Here is a 21,343-nt window from a genome sequence, read left to right on the forward strand (position 1 = left end):
TCTGCCGGAGTTGCTTGTCTTTTGCATGTACAGTTTTAGCTGGATGCTGCCGGTCATGATCATTACCACCCACTGTACTGTCCACTGTGGGTGGTAATGCCTATTATGAAGCATTATCATTTCACACATGACACTGTGAATTGAGGATTTCAAAAATGTTATATATAATCCATCTGGCACCCAGTGTCAGGTCTCACTCAAACTGACTGGCTCATAATTGACATCTCCTTGCCATGGGCACACTAGCACTGACTTGTTCAACTATAGTGACAAGAAAACACCCCACAACTCATACACTTGTGGGTGTTAACAAGTCATTCCCTGAGGTAACCCTTAATGAGCAGTTTACATACTGCTACCCAATGACAACTGGCATGTTGGTCAAACAAGACCACCAATAGTGTTTTGTTTTTGACAATTAATAGTATGATCTTCCACGAGTTTACAGTTGTGAGTTACTTTTAATCGCCCCTCACTAATAAATAGTGATACATTTTACTATTCAAACGGTGTGCTGGGTAGTTGCTGGATAATTGTTTGTACAGTAACGGCATGTCTAAACGCTTAACCTAATTTACTGCAAGGCCATAGAACACAGAAACAGCAAACATACAGTTTACAGATGCAGCGGAAACACACACAGAGAAACAGCTCTTTGTTCTGCCTTCCACATCCTCTTCTTGTTGTCCAACTTTTTATCATAATTGTCAGCTAGTGGCACGCTGATCATGCGAGGTTGTGACCCTTGAAACACATGCTGTGGAGAGTTCTGTTTACTGCTTAAAATAATAAATATAATAGTTTCTTTATTTCATAGCCCTCATTAGAAATGGCACATTTTGCAGCGCTGTGCTCTATTAGCGCTTATGTGTACTGTACGTTCTTATTTATTCTAGTAATTACCATTAAACATGAGCTCTCTGATTGGGCGAATGCCCGTGGCCTTGCTATCAGTATGTGTTCAGTTGTCATAGGTGTGTTTACTGCTCTTCTGTCTGTAGAAATAGCTTCTTAAGCAGCAGATTCTCCTCCGGTTTAAGCACACAATGGGCTGAATGTGTTTTTGTGCTGTCGGGGAAGTGGCGCTGCGAGCTCTGAATGTGATTCAGTGGAGGGAGTTTGCTCTGCTCTGCTGGAGCGGCGTCGTCTCAGGGCACTTCCAGGGCCTGATCGATGGCGGCTTTACAGTGGGCATCAGAACGATCTCATTTTTTCCGCTCCTTCCCTCTGAGCCGGTAATAAAAGGTAAATGTTTAATGGCCTGAGCTCAATCGCCGTACACCACCCAAGTGCCTCGAATGATGCCGTATTATCAGCTTTCTAGCACCTTCTGTTTAACTGGCTGGGAACTGACGGATGAGACCTGAGTATAACCTCCATCACTTGGGGGGTTTGCTTCTGTTTCTGACAGAGCAAATACTACTAGTCTCAGAGTGGTTCTGTACTCATGTGAAACATTTATATTGCGTGTGGAACTGTGTTAGATTCAATTTGTGATTTGCAGGTCTAATATATATGCATTTTGACAAGTATAACAAACGGAAGGCTTATATTTGGAGCCTGTAGTTTATGATTGTTGTCGTCTGATGTATAACCAATAAATATGTCAGTTTATAAACTGCTTGGGGCTTAGATGACATTTAACAAGACTATTTGCCATACTTTTACTGTAAATTTAACTCAGAGTTAATCTCCCGATTACATACACTTTTGCTTCTTCTTACTTTAAAGACTGTCACTTTTTATAGTGGATATTTAAATGTGAATAAAACAATCAGTGTTGGTTTGGCAAAATGAAATTGTATTTGTATTAGTGGGTTTATTCGCTTAAAACATTTATTGTATTAATCACAACAATATTCTGTTATTAATCATTAATAATCTGCATTGACACATAAATATGTTTTTGGGAATGGTTTCGACACATTTAAAAAAGGAAAAATCAATAGCAATAGCAGCAAAAGAACAAACGTTTCCTCTTAGTAAGACATGGACTAACCTGCCTAACCCACATTATTAAGATTAGTATATACACAGCTCTGGAAAAAAGAGACCACTTAAAAATGACAAGTTTCTTTGATTTTATCAAATTGAAAACCTCTGGAATATAATCAAGAGGTGGATGGATGATCACAAGCATCAAACCAAGCTGAACTGCTTGAATTTTTGCACCAGGAGTGGCATAAAATTAACCAAAAGCAGTGTGTAAGACTGGTGGAGGAGAACATGCCAAGATAAAAACCAGGGTTATTCCACCAAACAATATATCATATGTTATATGAATATATCATATAAATAATCAATATGAACTTGTATTTTTGTTATTTCAGCCATTTTTCATTTTCTGCAAATAAATGCTCTAAACTACCATATTTTTTATTTAGAATTTGGGAGAAATGTCTGTAGTTCATAAAACAAAACAACAATGTTCATTTTACTCAAACATACACCTATAAATATCAGAATCAGAGAAACTGATTAAGACATTGAAGTGGTCTTCTGATTTTTTTTTCAGAGCTGTATAATTATATACACATTATAGTGCACAATTGGTGCACACCTATGTTGTTTATCCTTTTGCGGAGGGCTTGTGAAAGAGTCCAGATAGTGTTTCTGTCCTCTCATTGTGTCCTCTCAGCGTGATGTGCCGTTAGCAAGCTAAAGAGACTATGTCCAGTTAGCTTTTAGCCTTACCTTACTCACAGTCCAGGGTATGACTGTCTTACCAGGAAAAAAAATCTGATGTTTTTCTTTTGATGTGTTTTTAGGTATAGTTTGGTTTAAATTAGGCAGTCCAGGTAGTTTACCAAGCATTCAAGGGGATTTTATTGTCATTTTTCATCATCTTAAGGTAAAACAAAATTGTATTCTCATGGTCCAGTTGCACCCAAAGATCAGGTGTTAGAATAAGATATATGTAAGATAATATTAAATACATTAGAGTAAAATAATAAGTAATAAGGGAAGTAGCAGCCACATGGAAACATGAAATGGAGAGAAAAGATGTTAAAAGCTCATGTTGGCTACTGGTAGAGGAGAAGCCACAATCTCAATGTCTAGATAGCAAAGCAACCTGCATTCTAACTAGCAAATTCTAGAGTTCCTGTTGCTTTTTACTGTTTAGCCAGCTTTTACTAGAGCTTTTACTAGTGGGCTGCTGGATTTATAAATATAATGAGTCCGGACTGTTTTGTAACAGTTTTGGGGGGTTGGAATTGCCTCATTTTCTAGCTCTGTTTCAGTTCCTTTTTTCTTTTGAGAGAGGAACAACAGTGTATGATTTACATTGGTTTTCATTTCCATGTGCAGAACTCTCATTATTCTGCTGTGGCAAGGAAAATACAGTTTGACAATGTAGGGCACCTTTAATTTAGATCACAATCTTCTTCCTTTGAAATGAAATACAGTACCACTAGAGAGTTTTCTTGATACCTTAATGCTGGAATTGAGCTTTCTACTTTCTACTCCATCGCACATTATATTCATTAAGATGGAAGCGTAGTAATGATCCTGTTCTTAAACGCTTCTCAGTGTTCGAATTTATTTTATATTTTAGGTAGTGTGGCTATTCAACCAAATCCTGCTTCTACTGTCTGTCTTCTGTGTCTGCTCTTATGAATACATAAGATATTTTACTGATTACATTTGGATTCATGCAAGTCGAAATATGTTTCTTCTCCTACCTTTCATCTCTGCTCTTTTTTATACCTCCATAAACAAAATGAACAATAGGGCTGATGGAGAAGCCATAAATTTCCCTTGGCCTACTTTGTGAAGTACCATAAATATTGACTGCTTTCTACACTCTCTCCAGCCTCTGCTACAGTAACGTTTAACTGAAAACCAAAAAGGGGCAGTTAGTAGAACAGTAAACTGAAGTGTTAGTAATATCTAACTCCAGGATTTACTTTGTGGATGACATTTACTGTCCTTGTGAGAAATGACACTCGGCTGCACTGACCCTGCGAGCAACCAAGGACTCGGCTGTGTCTTTGGAAAAAGTCTGCTACATTTGCAATGCATTAGGAACAGCATGAAACAGGCGGGTGTGTGACAATTCGCTTAAGTTCACCAAGGATTTGGGGTTTCCTGATCCAGACCTTTGTTCACCTTCGGTGTATTAATAGTATGATAATGCTATTATGAGTATTATGGGTTTCCAGTCTGAAAGTACGATCACATGATTTGGGTAAAAGGTGAGTGCCCAAATCAGACTAAGACTTCACTGTTGAGAACTAGGAAATACTGGGAGATCGAAATTTTACATTGTCATACAACCATACAATGCAGGTACAAGGTGGTGAAAGAGTAATTGCAACTACAGTACATGTTTAGCATGTGCAGATAAAATGTCATAGAGATTGTGTGCCCTATCACTGTCTGTTTACCAGAGATTTACATTTAATGCCGGTATTTACATTTTAAATTAAAAACAAATCAGTATACACAGAATATTTGGCAACCAATAGTGTTTATGTGTAGTCATACAGTGCTTTGCTGTGTCAAGAAGTGGTGTTATGTAATAGCAAAACGTAGGACCTAGACCAGGCCTTAGTTAACCAAAACTCCTAGCCTTTTATATATACTTATGGTCTACCTGAATGTCCTGACAAACAACTTAAACCTATCACCACCTCATCTTCTACCTACCTTCTACTTCAGCAGAAGGAGCCTTACAAACCATACACTTTGATTTTATGGGGGGCTGCTCTGATTGGCTGGATAGCACTGCATAGCATAGTGCTGTTTTTAGCTCTGTAGCAGTAATGTAATTGTTTTTTTTCTCAGATTCTGATCACATAGATAAGTACAGCTTTTTTGACTTCTGTGGAGTAAGTTGACTTTTGTTGGAGTTTGTATAGTACACCAATTTCCAGTGACTTTCAACAACCATATTCTCCCAAAGTTACAATCACATTTTACATTGTACGTAAGCGTTGGCTGGGTTTGTATTTATTTTTGGGGTGAAAAGAAATAGAAGACATTAAAATTGTCTGGTTTCACAGTCTTGAGAAAACAGTACTTGTGGTTCATTGTACATTACATGATATACTTCAGCACCTAGTAGTTTACATATCAAATAAAAAAGTATTAACAAAGAATAGTTAAATATTGTTCTTTTTGATTCTTGATGGTGTTAAGTTTAGGACTAGGGTAAATGTTAAGATTAGGTTTGAATTTAAGTGAATTTAAGATTTTTTTTTTTTGCATGCAAGTTAAAGTCTACATTGACATGCAACATGTCATGGGACAGGAAAGTGTCCTATTTCAATATTTAAATATTGCCTTCTCTTAAACCTTGTGGAGGTGTTCAGAAACTAAAAAAGTAAATAAAATAATAGATATACTGTACTTATGTGGTGTCTGACACTGTATGACTTTATTATTGAATTTATTATATAACAGCCAGGTATATTTCATAACTGAAATCCGCACTAGCAGCAATCTTGAATTTGACTCATTTCTATAGATAACTGCAGATCATACAGCATCAGAAATTACATAATGTAAGCTATTATCTTGTTCTTTTTCTCAGAACTCTCACTTTAGGGGGTCTTTCTCCAAGCGATTCTAATAGTGGAACATGTTGGAGCAACTGGGGTTAAGTGCTTTGCTGGAGGGCACAGCAGCGGGGCTTCGTTTGAGGGCAGGAACTGTTGAGCCTACAACTGTCTGGACAAGGTCAGTGGTCAGTGTCCCGTAGTGCTGACCTGGGTCCAAGCCAGCGGATCACAGAGTTACTAGGCAGCAGCTCTCTGCCATCATCCAGAAGTCAGAGAAAACTAGAAATATGAAGCCTGTCATTTTCCCTCAACGTCTAAATAATACTAGAGTATATTTCATCTGACATTTGAGGAGAAAAAAACTGAACAGATGAAATAGAAATGGGAAATTCTTTAGATTAAGTCTAATTATTTCTTAGTGGACTGTAAATAGGATAGTGCTAATTAAACGGATAGGGTAAACCTGCATTGAAGAATATTAGTTGTTTTGGTATTTGCTTATTTAGGAGTATTTTATCCTCTTCAGTAACACAGATGCCATTAAGTATCATAGTGACTTATTAGGTTTGTGTCCAGTTTAGCTGAGCCAAATAACCTATCCATTCACTAGGACCCCCCCCCCCCTCCATCACTTGCAATACTCCCAAAACTACGAGGGTAAGGTGAAGAGCATGCCTCCTTCGATACCTATGAAGTAATTGGGGTAATGAGGGGAGAGAGTGCCATTTAACCACCCAGAGAGCACATGACTAATTGAGCTCTCTTGGGGTCTGGCTGCTGATGGCGGCGACACGACTCATGACTTCTCCTTATGTTCTTTTTTAATTTTCTTTGATGTAACAATTGCATGAACTCTGATCTGCCTGTTCAGAGTGAATTACATTACCACAAATTGTATATTTATCAGATTCTAAAACCATATAAAAGAGGATGAAATTCTGCTTGTTTTTGATGTACACACTGACACACATCTAAAGTGTCACATATGAAGAAAAACATCAGATTTGGGATTCACTACTGCTGTGTGAACTTGGCCACTGTCATGTTCATGAGACCAGTTGACAATAACATTTGCTATGACATATTTGGGCATCATGCAGAAAATAACTTTTTAAAAAATTATTAAAGAAGGTAAAAAAAAATATCATTAATACAGTAAAGATGTGAAATGAAGGTGGTTCTTATACTTTGCACTGAGTTGAAGTTGTTGGACTTTTCTCATCAGGGTTATTCAGAGTCTGCCTTGTGTTTGAGGATATCAGAGATGAAGGCTTTGCGTGACAGTCTATTAAAAGTGTTTGTGTGTGATCCCCGCTTTAATAACCTTCCGTGTACGTGTTCAATCACAGGAGGGGGATGAATTCATCTGTTTGTAAGTCCGTTCAATATTTTATCCATTATTTCTCCATCTTCTGACCGTTGCTTCGCTGATTTATATCAAAACAAAATGACAACATAATCTGTTAATCTCATTTTAGTTAATCTCACACGTTCCTGGCCCGGAGAAAGAAACAAAACGAAGGCCGACAGGCAGAATTTAGATCTAAAAACACTGTTTTGTCACTTTTTGTCCTCAAATTAGGTGTCCATAATTGATTTGTTTGACTGTGTTCATATTGTCCCCCCTGAGTGTACACATGAAGAATGAGTATGAAGAATGAATTTCAGAAAGCAGCTGTGTTTTTGCCACAGCGCTGATGGGAACTGGTGTGTTTGCAGAATTCAGAATGTGCCTCTTGGCTACTGATCACATGGAAATCTTCAAACGGTTTGAAAAGGCTGCTTTCAGTGCTCCTAAGGTCTGAAAATGAATGAGGCCCGACGCGAGGAGGATTTTCGATTTAAAGTCAAGTGAAGGCTTTGAATCTGTGCGGGCTGTGAAAAGATAGTCAATCAGAGATGACTGTAGCAGCGAGAAAGTAATCTTACAATTGTGCGTTACTGAGCGGAACAAGCAGCTCACCTATAGGCCCACACTCTGGATTGGAGTTTTATAGACTGTGTTCTGTTCAGTACCTTCTGAAATTTCTGCTGAAAGGCTCTGAATGGTTTTGTCTCGTGCCACAGGTCCAGTAGCAGTGATCAGTGGTGAGGAAGACTCCGCCAGTCCTCTTCATCATGTCAACCACGGCATCATCACACCGTGCACACTGGATGCTGGACCTGATGCTGTGGTTATTGGAATGAGCCGCATTCCTGTGGTGGAGAACTCGCAGTACTTCCGGCACGGACACACCTGTAGCAAACCTGCCACGCGTGAGTAGACCAAACTTCACTTTCCTTACTTTCAGTGTTTTTGTCATTTTAAATACAATTACAGTGTCATGCAAAAGTTTGGTCTCCTAGATTTAAAGTATTGTTATGTTTGATGGCATGGGCTATTGCAAAATCATTTTACAGTGAGTCACTTAATAAAGGCTGAAATGTGGTACCCCTTTCTGGGAGCACAAACACACTAGACAGTTCCAGGAGAGCTTTGGATTCAGCATTTTAGACCATTAAAAGCCACCTTTCAAAGGCTTCAAAGTTTTGAAGAGTTTATTGTCATGTGCACAGTAAGAAACAAGTTTCCTCGTACAATGAAATTCTTTCTTTGCTCCTCGCCAAGTATGCCACATAAAGATAAATGTAGAAAATATAGAAAATGCGGCATAATCGGACCATCGGTAGGCCCAGTTCTTTACAGTGACCGGCCACCAATGCCAGGTGAATTAAATCACCATTGCTTCATACTGGCTAGATACCTTTGTAGAACATGTGGGAGTATATGATCATACTTAAAGGATAGGCTAGATTAGGGTATAGGGTAGTGTAGTTCACTATAGTTGGTGTAGAGTTGAATAAAGTAGTATAGGGTAGCATTGGGTATTATATGGCGGTTCAATGTTGTGTATATATTGTGGGTCAAGTGATATATATATAAAAAAAAATTACAAAGCAATTTGTATGCTTTTTTATTTCACAAACTCTTGGTGAAAGGAAAACCTGCTTTGCTTTGCTTAAAAAAAAAATATATATATATATATAGTATATAATGGCTGTTGTCATTTAAAAAACAAACAAACAAGCGTTCGCTTTTAAATCCAGAAACAACCCATATATGAGAAATAAGATGCAAAAACAGCCCGTTTTGACTTTGATTTTCTCTGAAAAACTCAGTAAATTACATAGCACTGCCGATTCAACATATCACAGTTTAGCTTCACCCCTTTAGCATTTTAGTTCTCAGTGTGTTTCAGCTTAGTGATTGTGCCAATCAAAACAGAACTCAATTACCAGTCATAAGCTTGTATAATTCTAAAGGATAAAGAGGGGTTGAAGAATGGTTGCAAATAAAAAAAATATATAGCAATGATTTAGATTTGACTTCTGACACTGTTAAATTCAGACGTCATTTTTTTTGTCTTGGCTGGTTGACGACACTTGTGGTTAGAGAAGGAAATGTGTATAATTTGTGTAGATTGCAGGCCAAACAACTGGTTTGGAACTTTTGAACTTAAGCATTGCTGTTGGCTTTTGACATGTGTTTTCCATTCCTGTGTGCAAGCTATTCTTTTTGGTTTCTCCGATGCCACACACCTCCATTAACAGCTACACTCGGCCGTGAAGAGATCTCCGCATGCCAGAAATACACCCCCTGTATAGATATTCCACGTTTGTGTGAAGTGGCCGGAGCTCCTGGCCCACTCTCCATACACTGTATAGCTTCTGCACTAACAATAGTATGTAGGACATGGAGGGGAAGCAGTTTCAATAAGCTGAAATCTCTCCAGCTAAAAATAGATGACTCATGGATAGCACAGGCCTGCTCTCGTTGCAAATTGAACTGGCACACATGCCACCCCATTGTTGTCCAAAAAGGAGTTCTTGGCTGCTCCTTCCATCATTGCTCCCGGTAAGATTTATTTGCTTGTTCTGAGGAGAGTCACAGTGCCATCCGCTTCCCCGCGTGGACATTTGCAAGCCGGATGCTAATGGCGCTTCTTAATTTAGATCCTTTCAAATAAATCAGATCACTGTCCTCCTGTTTGATGTTTGTTTTATTGCAGTCACGAATCAGACGAATGCCGAAAGAGACCCGATTTATTCAAGTTCAAGATTGGATTGGATTGAAAGTTGGATTCCCTTTTCTTACAAAAGATTACAGCATGCACACACACTCTCACACACTCACTCAGTTTGCTCGCTCACTTGCTCACGCACACACACTGCATTGATATTCCCAGCACACTGCAGCGGTCTGTTCACTCCGAGCGCTGATGGCCGTGAAGAGATCTCAGCGAGAGGGAAGGGAAATTCACATTTAGCTCTCATGAATAAATTAACACGTTATTCATTATGGATCCTATAAAACCTTTATGGCTGTAGACACGTGAAGGTCCCATCTATAGCCCAAACCAGTGAAGGTGTGCTATTTACCTGTTCACTTCTTGAGGCCAGTTTGTGCATTATTACACTGATCAAGGCTTTATCATAACATTATGACCACCTCTTTGTTTCTGCACCAATTATCCTTTTTTTTTTTTTTGGTGTACATTGTAGTTGTATAACTACAGACTGTAAAAGTACCAGACACAGAGTGGCTCAGATACAGCAGTGCTGCTGGGATTTTTAAACAGTGTCCACTCACTGTCCTCCACACTATTAGACACTACTATCTAGCTGCTCCAACTTGTAGGAGTAAAGTCGGAGACGAGAGAAGTTCTAAATCTTTTGCTGCACTGTTTGTGTTTGTGTTGGTCATGCTCTTGTTCTTCACCAGTGCCTACATCATTATGCTGCCCACAGGATTCTTTTGGTGGACTATTCCTAGTCCAACCATGACACTGAGGTGTTTAAAAACTCCAGCAGCACTACTGTGTCTTTTTCACGCAGACCAGTAAAACGCACACTAACACATCACCACAATGCCAGTGTCACTGCAGTGCTGAAAATAACCAACCACCCAAATAATAGTTGTTTTGCGATGCAGCAGAAATGGAAGAACCATGATGAAAAGAGGATAATATAATATGCAGAGAAACAGATACAGGATTGCATTCTGTAATTATAGAGGTGGTCATAATGATATGCTTGAACAGTGTAATATATCTAGCTTTAAAAGTACTGTAAATGATTGAAGTGCAGCAACAGGAATTGTTTAACTTAAATGCACAGTCTACATCATATTTTAATGTATTATCTGTAATAATCCCACTGATTTCACACTGTTCTGAGGACTTCAGGGCTGCTTTTTTACCTAATTGCTTAATCAATAGTGACTCTCCATTGAAAATCCTTTAGTTTAGGTCTAAGCACAGTGTCTGGAAGTCCTCCCATGATGCTCTCTAGCCAAAACAACACAAGAGGTGCAATCTTTAAAACGGGGACTTCTTTAAAAGGTTCTTTAGTGAAGAGTGAAGAGTGAAAACAGCTCAAACAACATCGAGTATCGAGTGGTTCTGATATATGAACATCGGACCAGAATCGTGTCCAGTGACTTTGGCCAAGTCATATTATTACCACTCACTGCGCTGTTCACTGTGGGTGGTAATGCCTTCTGTAACACATTTACGGTTAACACATGACACTGTGGATTGAGGAAATGTGAATCAGGATAAAAATATCTGTACAGCTTCAGAAATTGAATGTTCCATCCATCTTGCCTTGCTCAAACTCTAGTAATTCACATCACCTTGCTATTAGCACTCTGACCAGTGTTCAGCCTCACTCACAACTTAAACAGGAGTGGGCATTCCCATGGTGTCTCTTGAAGAAGCACTTCATGATCAGTTTACACACTGCAGTGGGTGACAGTGACCAAAATGACCAGCAACATCTGGCTAGAATTGTCCACGCAAACAAACAAACGACTCACATCCACATTCAGTGCTGTAGGCCCCATACACAAATCCTGCAGATATGCACAGGATACATATATTTTCTGCAACGGTTTAGTTGTGATGAGTATATATTTACTGCAGCCTCAGCTTTCTGTTCTTGGCTGACAGAAGTAGAACCCAATGTGCTCTTCTCTTCTGCTGTTTTAGCCCATCGACCTCAATATTGGACATGTTGTGCGTTCTGAGATCCCATTTGTTCCCCATTCTGGTGGGTTTTGTGAGGCTTCTGGTTCCTCAACTAAAGCTGTTGGCTGGTATCTGCATTAATTTAGTCACTGCAGAGATGCTACGCACATGAAACATTTTAGATCTCGGCTAAATCCCCGCTAATCATCAAAAGAACTGTGGTTTTATTTTAGCCTTGAACATGGACTGTCAGCTGCTTATTCAGACACTTTTCAGATACTTGGCTGTAGGATTTCCCTCAGCATGCATGTGTTCTATATCCGTCCCTGTGCCCGCTCGGCCCGGGCATACTCTACTCGCTGATAACGTTGTTAGGAAAGGAGCAGGAAAGCGCCAGAGAGGTTGGTTCACTTTTCCATATCAGTCTGAAGGATCATTCCCTTTGCTTTGCCTGAGGGCAGCCCCCAAGGGCACAAACTCCCCCAGAGGAGACGTCCGACAGCCTGCTATCCTCCAGCTGGCTGTCATCACGAGTCTCCTGCTTTCTGGGTTACATGTGATGGTTTTGTAATGGTAGCACTGCTGAATGGTGGTTAATTATTGACATTACCTCCAGCCTATAATTTATTCATTCATTATTTTGGAAGTATCTTATGAGGAGAGTGACTCTAAATTACACTGCAGTTATTATTCTTTTAATGCGGGTAGATACAGGGTTTGTACCTTTGGAGAATAGCTTAATAGTTGGTTGAGAATGAGAAAAGGGAAGCTTACATTACATTTGAAGGACAACTACAGTAATTTATTTTTAATTGATTTTTTTTTTTTTTTTAACAAAAATCTTGTTAAAAAACGAGCCTCAGCCTGGAGAACGAGGAAAGAAACACAAAGGAATATTTCATCTTCTTATTTCCACATATCAACGCTGTCCAAGAGAAAGCAAAAATGCTCTTACATTTCCGTTGAAGCCAATTTATCATTATTTCATTCCAAATCATCTTGGAGCGTTTCCATTGGTTCATTCATTGTAAAATTATAACACAACGTGTAGGGCGGCTGCTGTGTTCAAATAATGTAGTAAACTAAAGCATACATGTTTTTAGAAAAACTGATTCTATTAACCCTTTCAGACACACACAGGACATTTCTTTCACAATGTCAGATTTATTGATATGAACAGATTACAAACCATTAAACTAAAGCAGACTTTGGTTGTGTTTTGTGTTTGTTTTTTGTTTTTTTTTTAGCTGCAGGGTCAAATGTAATGTCTGATGAGTATCCACTGTGCAGTAAGTGGTGTTTATAAGTAATTTAAGTTGTGGGACGCAAAAATGCTAAATTTGCTCACAATGACCCAGAAACCCTCTTTAAACTCAATTGCAAAGTGAAAAAAGAGAAAACTAAAGCTAGGACTTTTTTTGATACAGTGATCACAGTGCCTTAAAATGTTATCCCCAAGAAACCTAAATCTATAAATGAATCATATCTTGTGGAGTCCCGCAGGGTTCAATTTTAGGGCCTTTGAAACACAACAGCAGTCGTTATTGAACGTGTGTGCTTACATGCAGGGATTAAAGTGTTATGACACATCATTTTAGCTCCTCCCCGACAGTTAGATTTATGCGTATTGAACCGCACTTATTATGAACAGTAATTATTTTTGTGATCAGTGTAAGCCAGCAGCAAAAAAAAAGCAGAGAAGTGTCATGTGTGGGGCCTTCCTGTGCCCCCATGTGCTTTCAAGGTTACTTTTGATGACAAGAGGAGTTTATCTCTTAGTCTTGAAAGCAGAAGAAGGAAGACATCAGTGTGGAGTGTGATGGGCAGGCTGAATGTGGACATCTAGACTGAAGAGCCTCTATTGTCCCAAATTATAATAGTACAACCCCTCTAATCTAGAGTGCACTTGACCCCATTCCCGTAACACAAAGAAGACTAGAACAGAGTGAAAGATTGATAGCGTCTTGTCAATAACATGGCCTGCACTTCAGCTAGAGGTAAACACACACACACAAGCACACACACTGGATGGAACTGAACACATGCAAATGTTATTTACGTGAGTCTTCCCTGCTTGTTCTATATATTTAAATATCTATAGTATACACTCATCATAAAAAAATGCAATAATTAGTGTAGACTGATATGGACAGTATTTATTAAGTTACGCATACAGAAGTAATGCACAATGCATATGTAATGCAGCATGCCAGACGTCTCAGCACAGAGTTGTACAGGTTCCTAATGATGTCCTGTAAAAATCCATCCCAAACAGTTTACAATTTCTCAAAGTTCCTGCAGATTTTGCTGTGGGGCTGAAATGTTGAAGGCTTAAGGTGATGTAATGTAAAATGCAATTGTATTTATATTAGTGGTGTCAATGAAAATACTAGTATATACTTGTATGTTTGAGGGGGATTTTTTTTTTACTTTATTGTAAACATCTCAGCTTTGTTGTAATGATTTCTAAATTAGAACTTAATTTGCTGACTTTAACAATCTTGTGAAATGTTTGGTATTGCACAGATGCCTATAATGGGGGGGGTGACCATTTAAATGGCCTGGGGAAAATATGTAATGGGCAGTATTCACTAATGTGTACACTGTCCCTTTAAGAGCGTAGAGAACAACTAAGAGTGTGATACCACTGGACCTAGTTCTTTTTTTTTTTCTATTTTATTTTTGTAGCAACGCCATAAATGTCCTTTGGTGCTGCATTAGTTTATGTATTAACTAACAAATAAGCAAGTGTAATACTGCCAGAGTGAGTCTGAGTGTCCTATCTGCTCCATGTGCTTAGTGTTTCACCTGCCCCAAAGCTCACTATCTGGGTCTGAGCTGGAAGTCCGAACCGAGACTGGCTCCGGAGCGTTACAACTGGACATTGCACAGCGGGGGATGTCTCCTCCGTCATTGTGTTGTCCATGTTGGAGCTTTTTAGGCATGCAGCCATAAAAAAATCTGTCCGGGGCAGAATACAGTGGAAGTTGGGGTCAAACCTGGTGGCAAAATTCATTTGCGCAAAAAACAAATACTAACTCATCGCTGATTCCAAATGAATCATTTGTGTTAACACTTTTACATTGACAGCCCTAATATATAATATACATATATATTGTATTTATATATGGATACTCCCTTTCTATATACAAACACAGAACATTGTTTGTACAAGAACATAAACACTCACAGACACACATAGATACATAAACTACACACTGACACTATATCATCTTTAACTTCTCAATCGAGCCACCTGAGACTGTTTCTGAGCACAGGCATTAACAGCATTAGTGTGATCCCAGGAATATTGCCTTTTAATCCGGAGGTGTTCCACAACAGGCTGAGGCTAACTAGGCTGCATTGAGAGTGTGTGTGTGGGTGTGTGTGGGGCAGAGGAAACAGCGCGGAGAGAAAGCTGAAGGTTAAAGCAACCCATCCAGCTCTGTGCCGACAGGTGCACGTGTAATGGCTCTCTCGGAGGATGGGACAAACCCAGCAGAGCACTTAATGATGGAATAAGTGAATATAAATGAGCTATTTGAGGCAGAAGCAGAGACTTGACCCCTCTGCGTCTGAACGATGATAACGGCTAGGAGTGTAAAAACGCATCGATATGAAGGTGCTGATTTGATGGCATTGATTTTGTGATGTTTCAGTCAGTTGCAATAATACTATAAATAGATAAAATAGCTTACATTATATGTGGGCTATTTCTAAATGTGATGTTGTGCTGTTTGGAGCAGCTGTGTTTATTATCTGAATCAATGTATGTAGTATGTGTATTTATAAATGTAATTCTGAAAAAAACAAAATGGTTAATTTGATATGTGATGTATTACTTATCGTATATTTGAATATATGCAGTCACAGCAGACTTCTGTGAACTATGAAAGCACATTAGCTTTTTCTCCACTATATGTAGAGGAGCTTTTGCACCAACTGTTGGCAAAAGTTTTGCCATCTCATATTTTGGCCAAAAGCTTGTGGACAGAGTTGTATTAGCCAAATGTACTTGCTTTCAACATTTAGCCATTTTTTACATTTACACAAAAATATTAGCATTGTAACCTATCAAAAAGTTTGCCACCAACATCGCCAAAATGTACCAATTCTTACAAAATAGCCCAATCATAGTAATATCATAGCAACAGCAAGTGAAGGTGTGGCAACACCTTAGCAACCACCTAACCATAACATATTTGCAATCACTAGTAAACATAAAACATACACAATACTTTAGCAACTGCCATCCAACACCCTAGTAAACTGTCAAGGTATAGCTACACCTTAGCAACCACCTAGCAACACCTTAGTAATCAAAATCTATACTATGGCAACACCCTAGCAACTGCAAGACAACAATAAAGCAATCATTTATCAACACCTTAACACAAAATGGAAAAAGCAGATGTTTGGACGTTTGGATGGATGTTTCTTTGGAGGCTGGTGAATATTAGTTATGCAGTGCCCCCAGAATTAATATATTTTTGTGTTGTTTTCAAAACCTAGTTAGCTAGCTGTGCTCCAAATAGCTTTAAATAATGCTAAATTAGGAAATTAGGAACGTTTTGGAATTCTGAGTTAGCATATCTAGCTAATTTATGATGGATTGTTCACAGCAGCAGCTACTTTAGACTGAATTTTACCTGATCATGATATGACGTTTAATCAGTTTAATATGAAATTACTCTCGCAGAATCTCAGTATTGTGATATTATCATTATCGTGACATTCTATCATGAGATGCCCTGTGATTCCCACCCCTAATATCCAGGGCATGTTTATATACGCAGGCCTCTGGGAAATATGCTGTTGAGTGTTTTGTTTTTTGAGACACACTAATATGCACACAAATAATGAAAATGACAGTGAGTACTGATGGCGAAATATTAACAGCCCCAGGTGACTTTCCCCCAGATGGCAAAAAGAGGCTCTTTTTTCAATTGACTCTCATTTGCATGATAGTCCGGCTGTTTGGGGGTCCGTTTTGAAAGAGGCAGCTCAGAACGAGAACACACTGAACATGTAACAGCGACTCTGGAACACCATCTGCAGCACTGGAACTGACCTTTTACCAACATATATAAGTCTGTATTCCAGTTTTTGTGGCGGCATGTTGTGTGATTCGTCTGTATGATTGTGACTTAATGTAGCTTAATCTTAGAGATTAAAGGATAGGCTGCAGTTTATATTTTAATATATTATAATAAAAAATAAAAAAGTGTTGGCATTTGAGATTTTCAGGGAACAAATTAACTAAACTAAAAGCTAAAAAATAAACAGTAAAAGAAAGGGGGTTGCTTTGTAAAAAACAACTAATTGGTTAACAGCTTACAGCTGTTCTGTAGAATAGAAATAAACTTAGCTTTGGGAATGGATGCACTTCTTACTGCAGCTTTTACACTGCACATTCAAACGTTTGTCATAATCACTAGAAAAAGACACAAACACAGATAGCTTTAACTATTAAATGTATAAGTCTTTTCTTTGGAGAAATTAAAGATGAAGCCAGAGAGATGTGAGTACTGTTTCTTACACCTTCAAAAGAAAACAGTTACAAGAAGATGTCTGGCTGACCCACATGGCAACGCCTTTAGCTCAGTCTGCTTGTCTGAGCCATGCAGCACTGCTTCTGGACTACCGATAAAAAATAGTGGTGTTCAAAATCTTTTGTCCAGTAGTGTATGTATTATTTTTTTTAAACCATTGATAGTGTTTTAGTGTTTTATCCTTGAGCATCTAATTTGTCCTTCAAACATCTTAAAAAAAAAAAAAAAAAAAATTAAAAACTCTCTTAACAAAATGTGCTAAAGAAATACTTTTTATGGTCATTAGCTTTCTAAAAACAGTTTAAAAGAATAAAAATGAAAACATATTAAACAGAATTATAGCTCCTCGCGTGTACTAGCAATAAAAAAACAACTAAATTCATGGCCAAACACACACACACACACACATTCACACACTCATGCACTCATACACACTCATACTTAAACTGGCAGCTCTCATTTTTTATTCTGTCCCTAGGTGGATTTCTTTCATCACCAGATTATCTGGCTAATTGGTCTGAATGCCAGCTTCTTTCAGCATCATTCTGCTTTTATAAGGCTGATTAGCATTTATGAGAGTGGCGTTGGGGTGTTTTCTGGAAGGCGGGAGCTATAGAACCGTTCCTTAAAAAAGAAAAGACACAAACCTAACTGCCCTGAAGACTTGCATAACAGCAATTATACACACTTCACATTTTTAAATGAAGTGCTGTGAACCATGAGGTATAGGCTTTGAAATGTTCCTAGCGAGGACAAAGAAAGGGTAATGATGTCAGAGCTGCTGGAGTACTGCATGTTTTCTGGACATTATGGTCTAATTTTAAAGACGTCTTGTTCTTGTTAAAATGGCTGTTTACTTCTTTTTCGTTTTTTGCTTTGTTTATTGGCTTGACAAAGACAACCGTGCTTCATTAAAATTTTCTCCTGGTCTTTCTGTTTCTCTCTCTCTCTCTTTCTTTCTCCCTCTCTCCCTCCCTCAGACGTCCAGCACATGAACCGGCGGGACATCGTGCTGAAGCGTGAACTGGGCGAGGGGGCTTTCGGAAAGGTTTTCTTGGCGGAGTGTTACAACCTCAGCCCTACCAAGGATAAGATGCTGGTAGCTGTCAAGGTACGGGATTGATTTTTCAATTAAAGGCGCCGCCTGCTGGCTTAAGTGCTTCAGGCCGGGCCTCATGTGGGCTTTACTTGCGCACATCCTTTCCAGCTAATGCTATAGTCGGGCAGGGGATGCCATTTTGCCCTCCATTTGGGATTGTTAAAGATTTGGAGAGAGTTACTCAAAGGCAGCATTTCTAGTAGCTTCTTTTTGGTGCAATGAACTGTGTGCTGTGCTTGAACAAACTGTACAAAAAAACTGTTCTCAAAAAAAAAAGTTCTTATATGTGGGTGTGCCATATTGTATCCTGATACTAGCAATAATCTGTCTTAAATGCAGTTTTGTATTTGTTTTGATATTTACAGTGGTTGGACAATGTAACTGAAACACCTGTCATTTTGGTGTGGGAGGTTTCATGGCTAAATTGGAGCAGCCTGGTGGCCAATCTTCATTAATTGCACATTATTGCACCAGTAAGAGCAGAGTGTGAAGGTTCAATTAGCAGGTTAAGTTTTGCTCAAAATATTACAATGCACACAACATTATGGGTGACACACCAGAGTTCAAAAGAGGAAAAATTGTTGGTGCACGTCTTGCTGGCGCATCTGTGACCAAGACAGCAAGTCTTTGTGATGTATCAAGAACCACGGTATCCAGGGTAATGTCAGCATACCACCAAGAAGGACGAACCACATCCTACAGGATTAACTGTGGATGCAAGAGACAGCTGTCTGAAAGGGATGTTCGGGTGCTAACCCTGATTGTATCCAAAAAACATAAAACTACGGCTGCTCAAATCACGGCAGAATTTAATGTGCAGCTCAACTCCCCTTGTTCCAACAGAATTGTCCGTCAAGACAATAAATTATTGTGGTCTAAAACCAGGTGTTTCAGTTTCATTGTCCAACCCGTCCTATGAACCTGTTCTTTAGTGTTTCTTTATAATATTTGCACTCAGGTATTGTAGTACATTTTTTTGTTTCATTTAATTATTTATTTTTTGTAAGTTATTATTGAAGAAGTTTGTTTCATATATGCATATATTGCCAAAAATATTGTTATCACAACAAATACCCTGAAATATTGTGATATTATTATATATCGCCTACCCTTTCTTCTAAATCTATTTTTTTACTATTGCATTTTAGTTTAGTCAAGAAATCATATTGAGTTGATCCTAAAAAAAATAGGAATCTCCATTCAATGTCTGTTGACAGTGGAGAACTGAGCCCATGCTGGGATTTGAACTCATGACCTTCTGAAAAAATGAGCAGCAGTTAGACTGTAGGGCCACCAAAGCTCTAGGGTGGCACAACTGTCTAACTGTCTGTTTGTTAGGAGACTCAAAAGATCATAAGTGTGAATCCCATCAACACTATGGTGGTCTGCAGTCTGAGAATAGGCAGATGCTTCCACATGTCATTTACTAATGTAACTCAGCAGGTATTGTTTGCAAAACTGAGTCCACGTTCACCTGGCCATAAGATGCATCCTGGGTGATCTGATCATCAAGTGATGAGCGCAAGGAACAGGTGTGAATAGGTATAATACACTTTAAGATCGTTTAGTAATCTGATCACTTAAACCACATTCAGAAGTGTTTAGAGACACCTGTGTTAACTATGTCGCTTCTGAAACATACATAGTCTTCCATTTGCACATGTTAGCTGAGCATGGTACAGTTGCATTGTTTAAGCTGAAGACTCAAACAAAGCTGGAAAAAAATTGGAAGACTTTAACATAAATTATATAAAAAATCTCATCACAAGTGTTCACATTTAAAATAGCAGGTGTGAATGAGTATATGTTTGGCGATCATTTGTGATCCGATCACCCATTGGACCAGAGATGTTAAAGTGAACAATATGAGTTAACTCAGTTACTGTACTGTACTGTGGTTGACATCACTGCAGGTTTTATTTCAGGCTGTTTTTTTTCTCTCTTGTAACACTGTTCATTAGCCTTTGTTTTATAGAAGGCAGACAGGACCTCTAGTAGTATTGATTTTTGTATGTTTTAGGGTCGTATATCTTTCTCCAAGTCTACAGTATCTCTTCAAGCATCACTGCTGTGCCTCGTAGAGCAGACAGGGAATTTAAATAAATGCCAGAAAGAAGCCTTCAGGGCAGATTCTCTCTATTACCAAGTGATATAAGCAGACATCCTGTTTTATTGACGATAATGTTTTGCTCTACCAGCAGTAATATAGTTTGGAGCTACTTTTTAGGACTCATAATGACGTTTAGCATGAAAACTGCACTCTCAGCATTAAACATTTTCTCTTTTAATTCAATATACTGAATCAAAACCAGCCAAGTCCACACACTCCTGTCAGATAGCTTACTGTAACCATATGTGTTTTTTTTGTTTTTTTTTTATCTGTAGGCAATATATTGCTTCAAGTAGGGATGCAGTGATTTAAAAACAAATTTGGGCTGGTAATAATACTGCTGCTGCGGTTGATGCTCAAAACAGGAAGTAATAATTTTGCCCTTTTTTACTCAAGTGTATGCATTCTGTAAATGTTTATATAATGAGAGTAGTTTGTATAAGAAGTCCAAGTAGTTATTGATTGATTCATTTAACACGACCCTTAATATCAGACAATGAATTATTACACTTAATTATTAATTGATTATTGACATACATTTAAATAATTACCAAAAAGTATTCGCTATCGTTGTAATATTTAAAGTGCAAATAAACACTGTGAAACATTTTGTTAAAAGAAGTGATTTGTCTAGGAAATAAAATTTTTTGGCCAATAAATTACATGTTGCAAACGTTACACATTTGGAACCTGGGTAGTGTCCATTTATATATAAATTGTTCAATATTTTATTGTTTAGAAGAGAAAATATGAAATATTTTGAATAAAAATACAATGTAATGTAAATAATAAAAGTAGTAATAAAAATAACATGAATGCAAAATGTGTGACATGATAAAGATAGATATCTGTATAATGAATTATAATATATATAAAAAAATAAACCAACCCTATTTCTAAAAACATCTGAATAAATATTAAATAAATATGATTAAAGATTTAAAAGTAGCTGCTGGCCCTCTTCAGTGCTAAATGTCAAATCTGGTCATACTAATTTTGATTCACATTTATATGTATTTATGTTGAAAAAGCTTGCCTGAGTCAAACATTTTGTAACTGTATTGAATAAA

The 21,343-nt window shown here is 38.1% G+C and overlaps 1 protein-coding gene across 3 annotated transcripts in view; it reads left to right on the top strand.

Moving 5' to 3' along the window:
• Window positions 1-21,343, top strand: part of ntrk3b (neurotrophic tyrosine kinase, receptor, type 3b) — a 185,017-nt gene that overhangs the window by 146,075 nt on the left and 17,599 nt on the right. For all 3 annotated transcript variants that reach the window (XM_049465843.1, XM_049465842.1, XM_049465841.1), the window contains 2 exons: window positions 7,572-7,760; window positions 18,045-18,175. In XM_049465843.1, the coding sequence (XP_049321800.1) occupies window positions 7,572-7,760; window positions 18,045-18,175 (320 nt within the window). The remainder of the gene's footprint in view (window positions 1-7,571; window positions 7,761-18,044; window positions 18,176-21,343) is intronic.

Source organism: Astyanax mexicanus, chromosome 16 (assembly GCF_023375975.1).
Source record: "Astyanax mexicanus isolate ESR-SI-001 chromosome 16, AstMex3_surface, whole genome shotgun sequence".
Classification (NCBI taxonomy): domain Eukaryota; kingdom Metazoa; phylum Chordata; class Actinopteri; order Characiformes; family Acestrorhamphidae; genus Astyanax; species Astyanax mexicanus.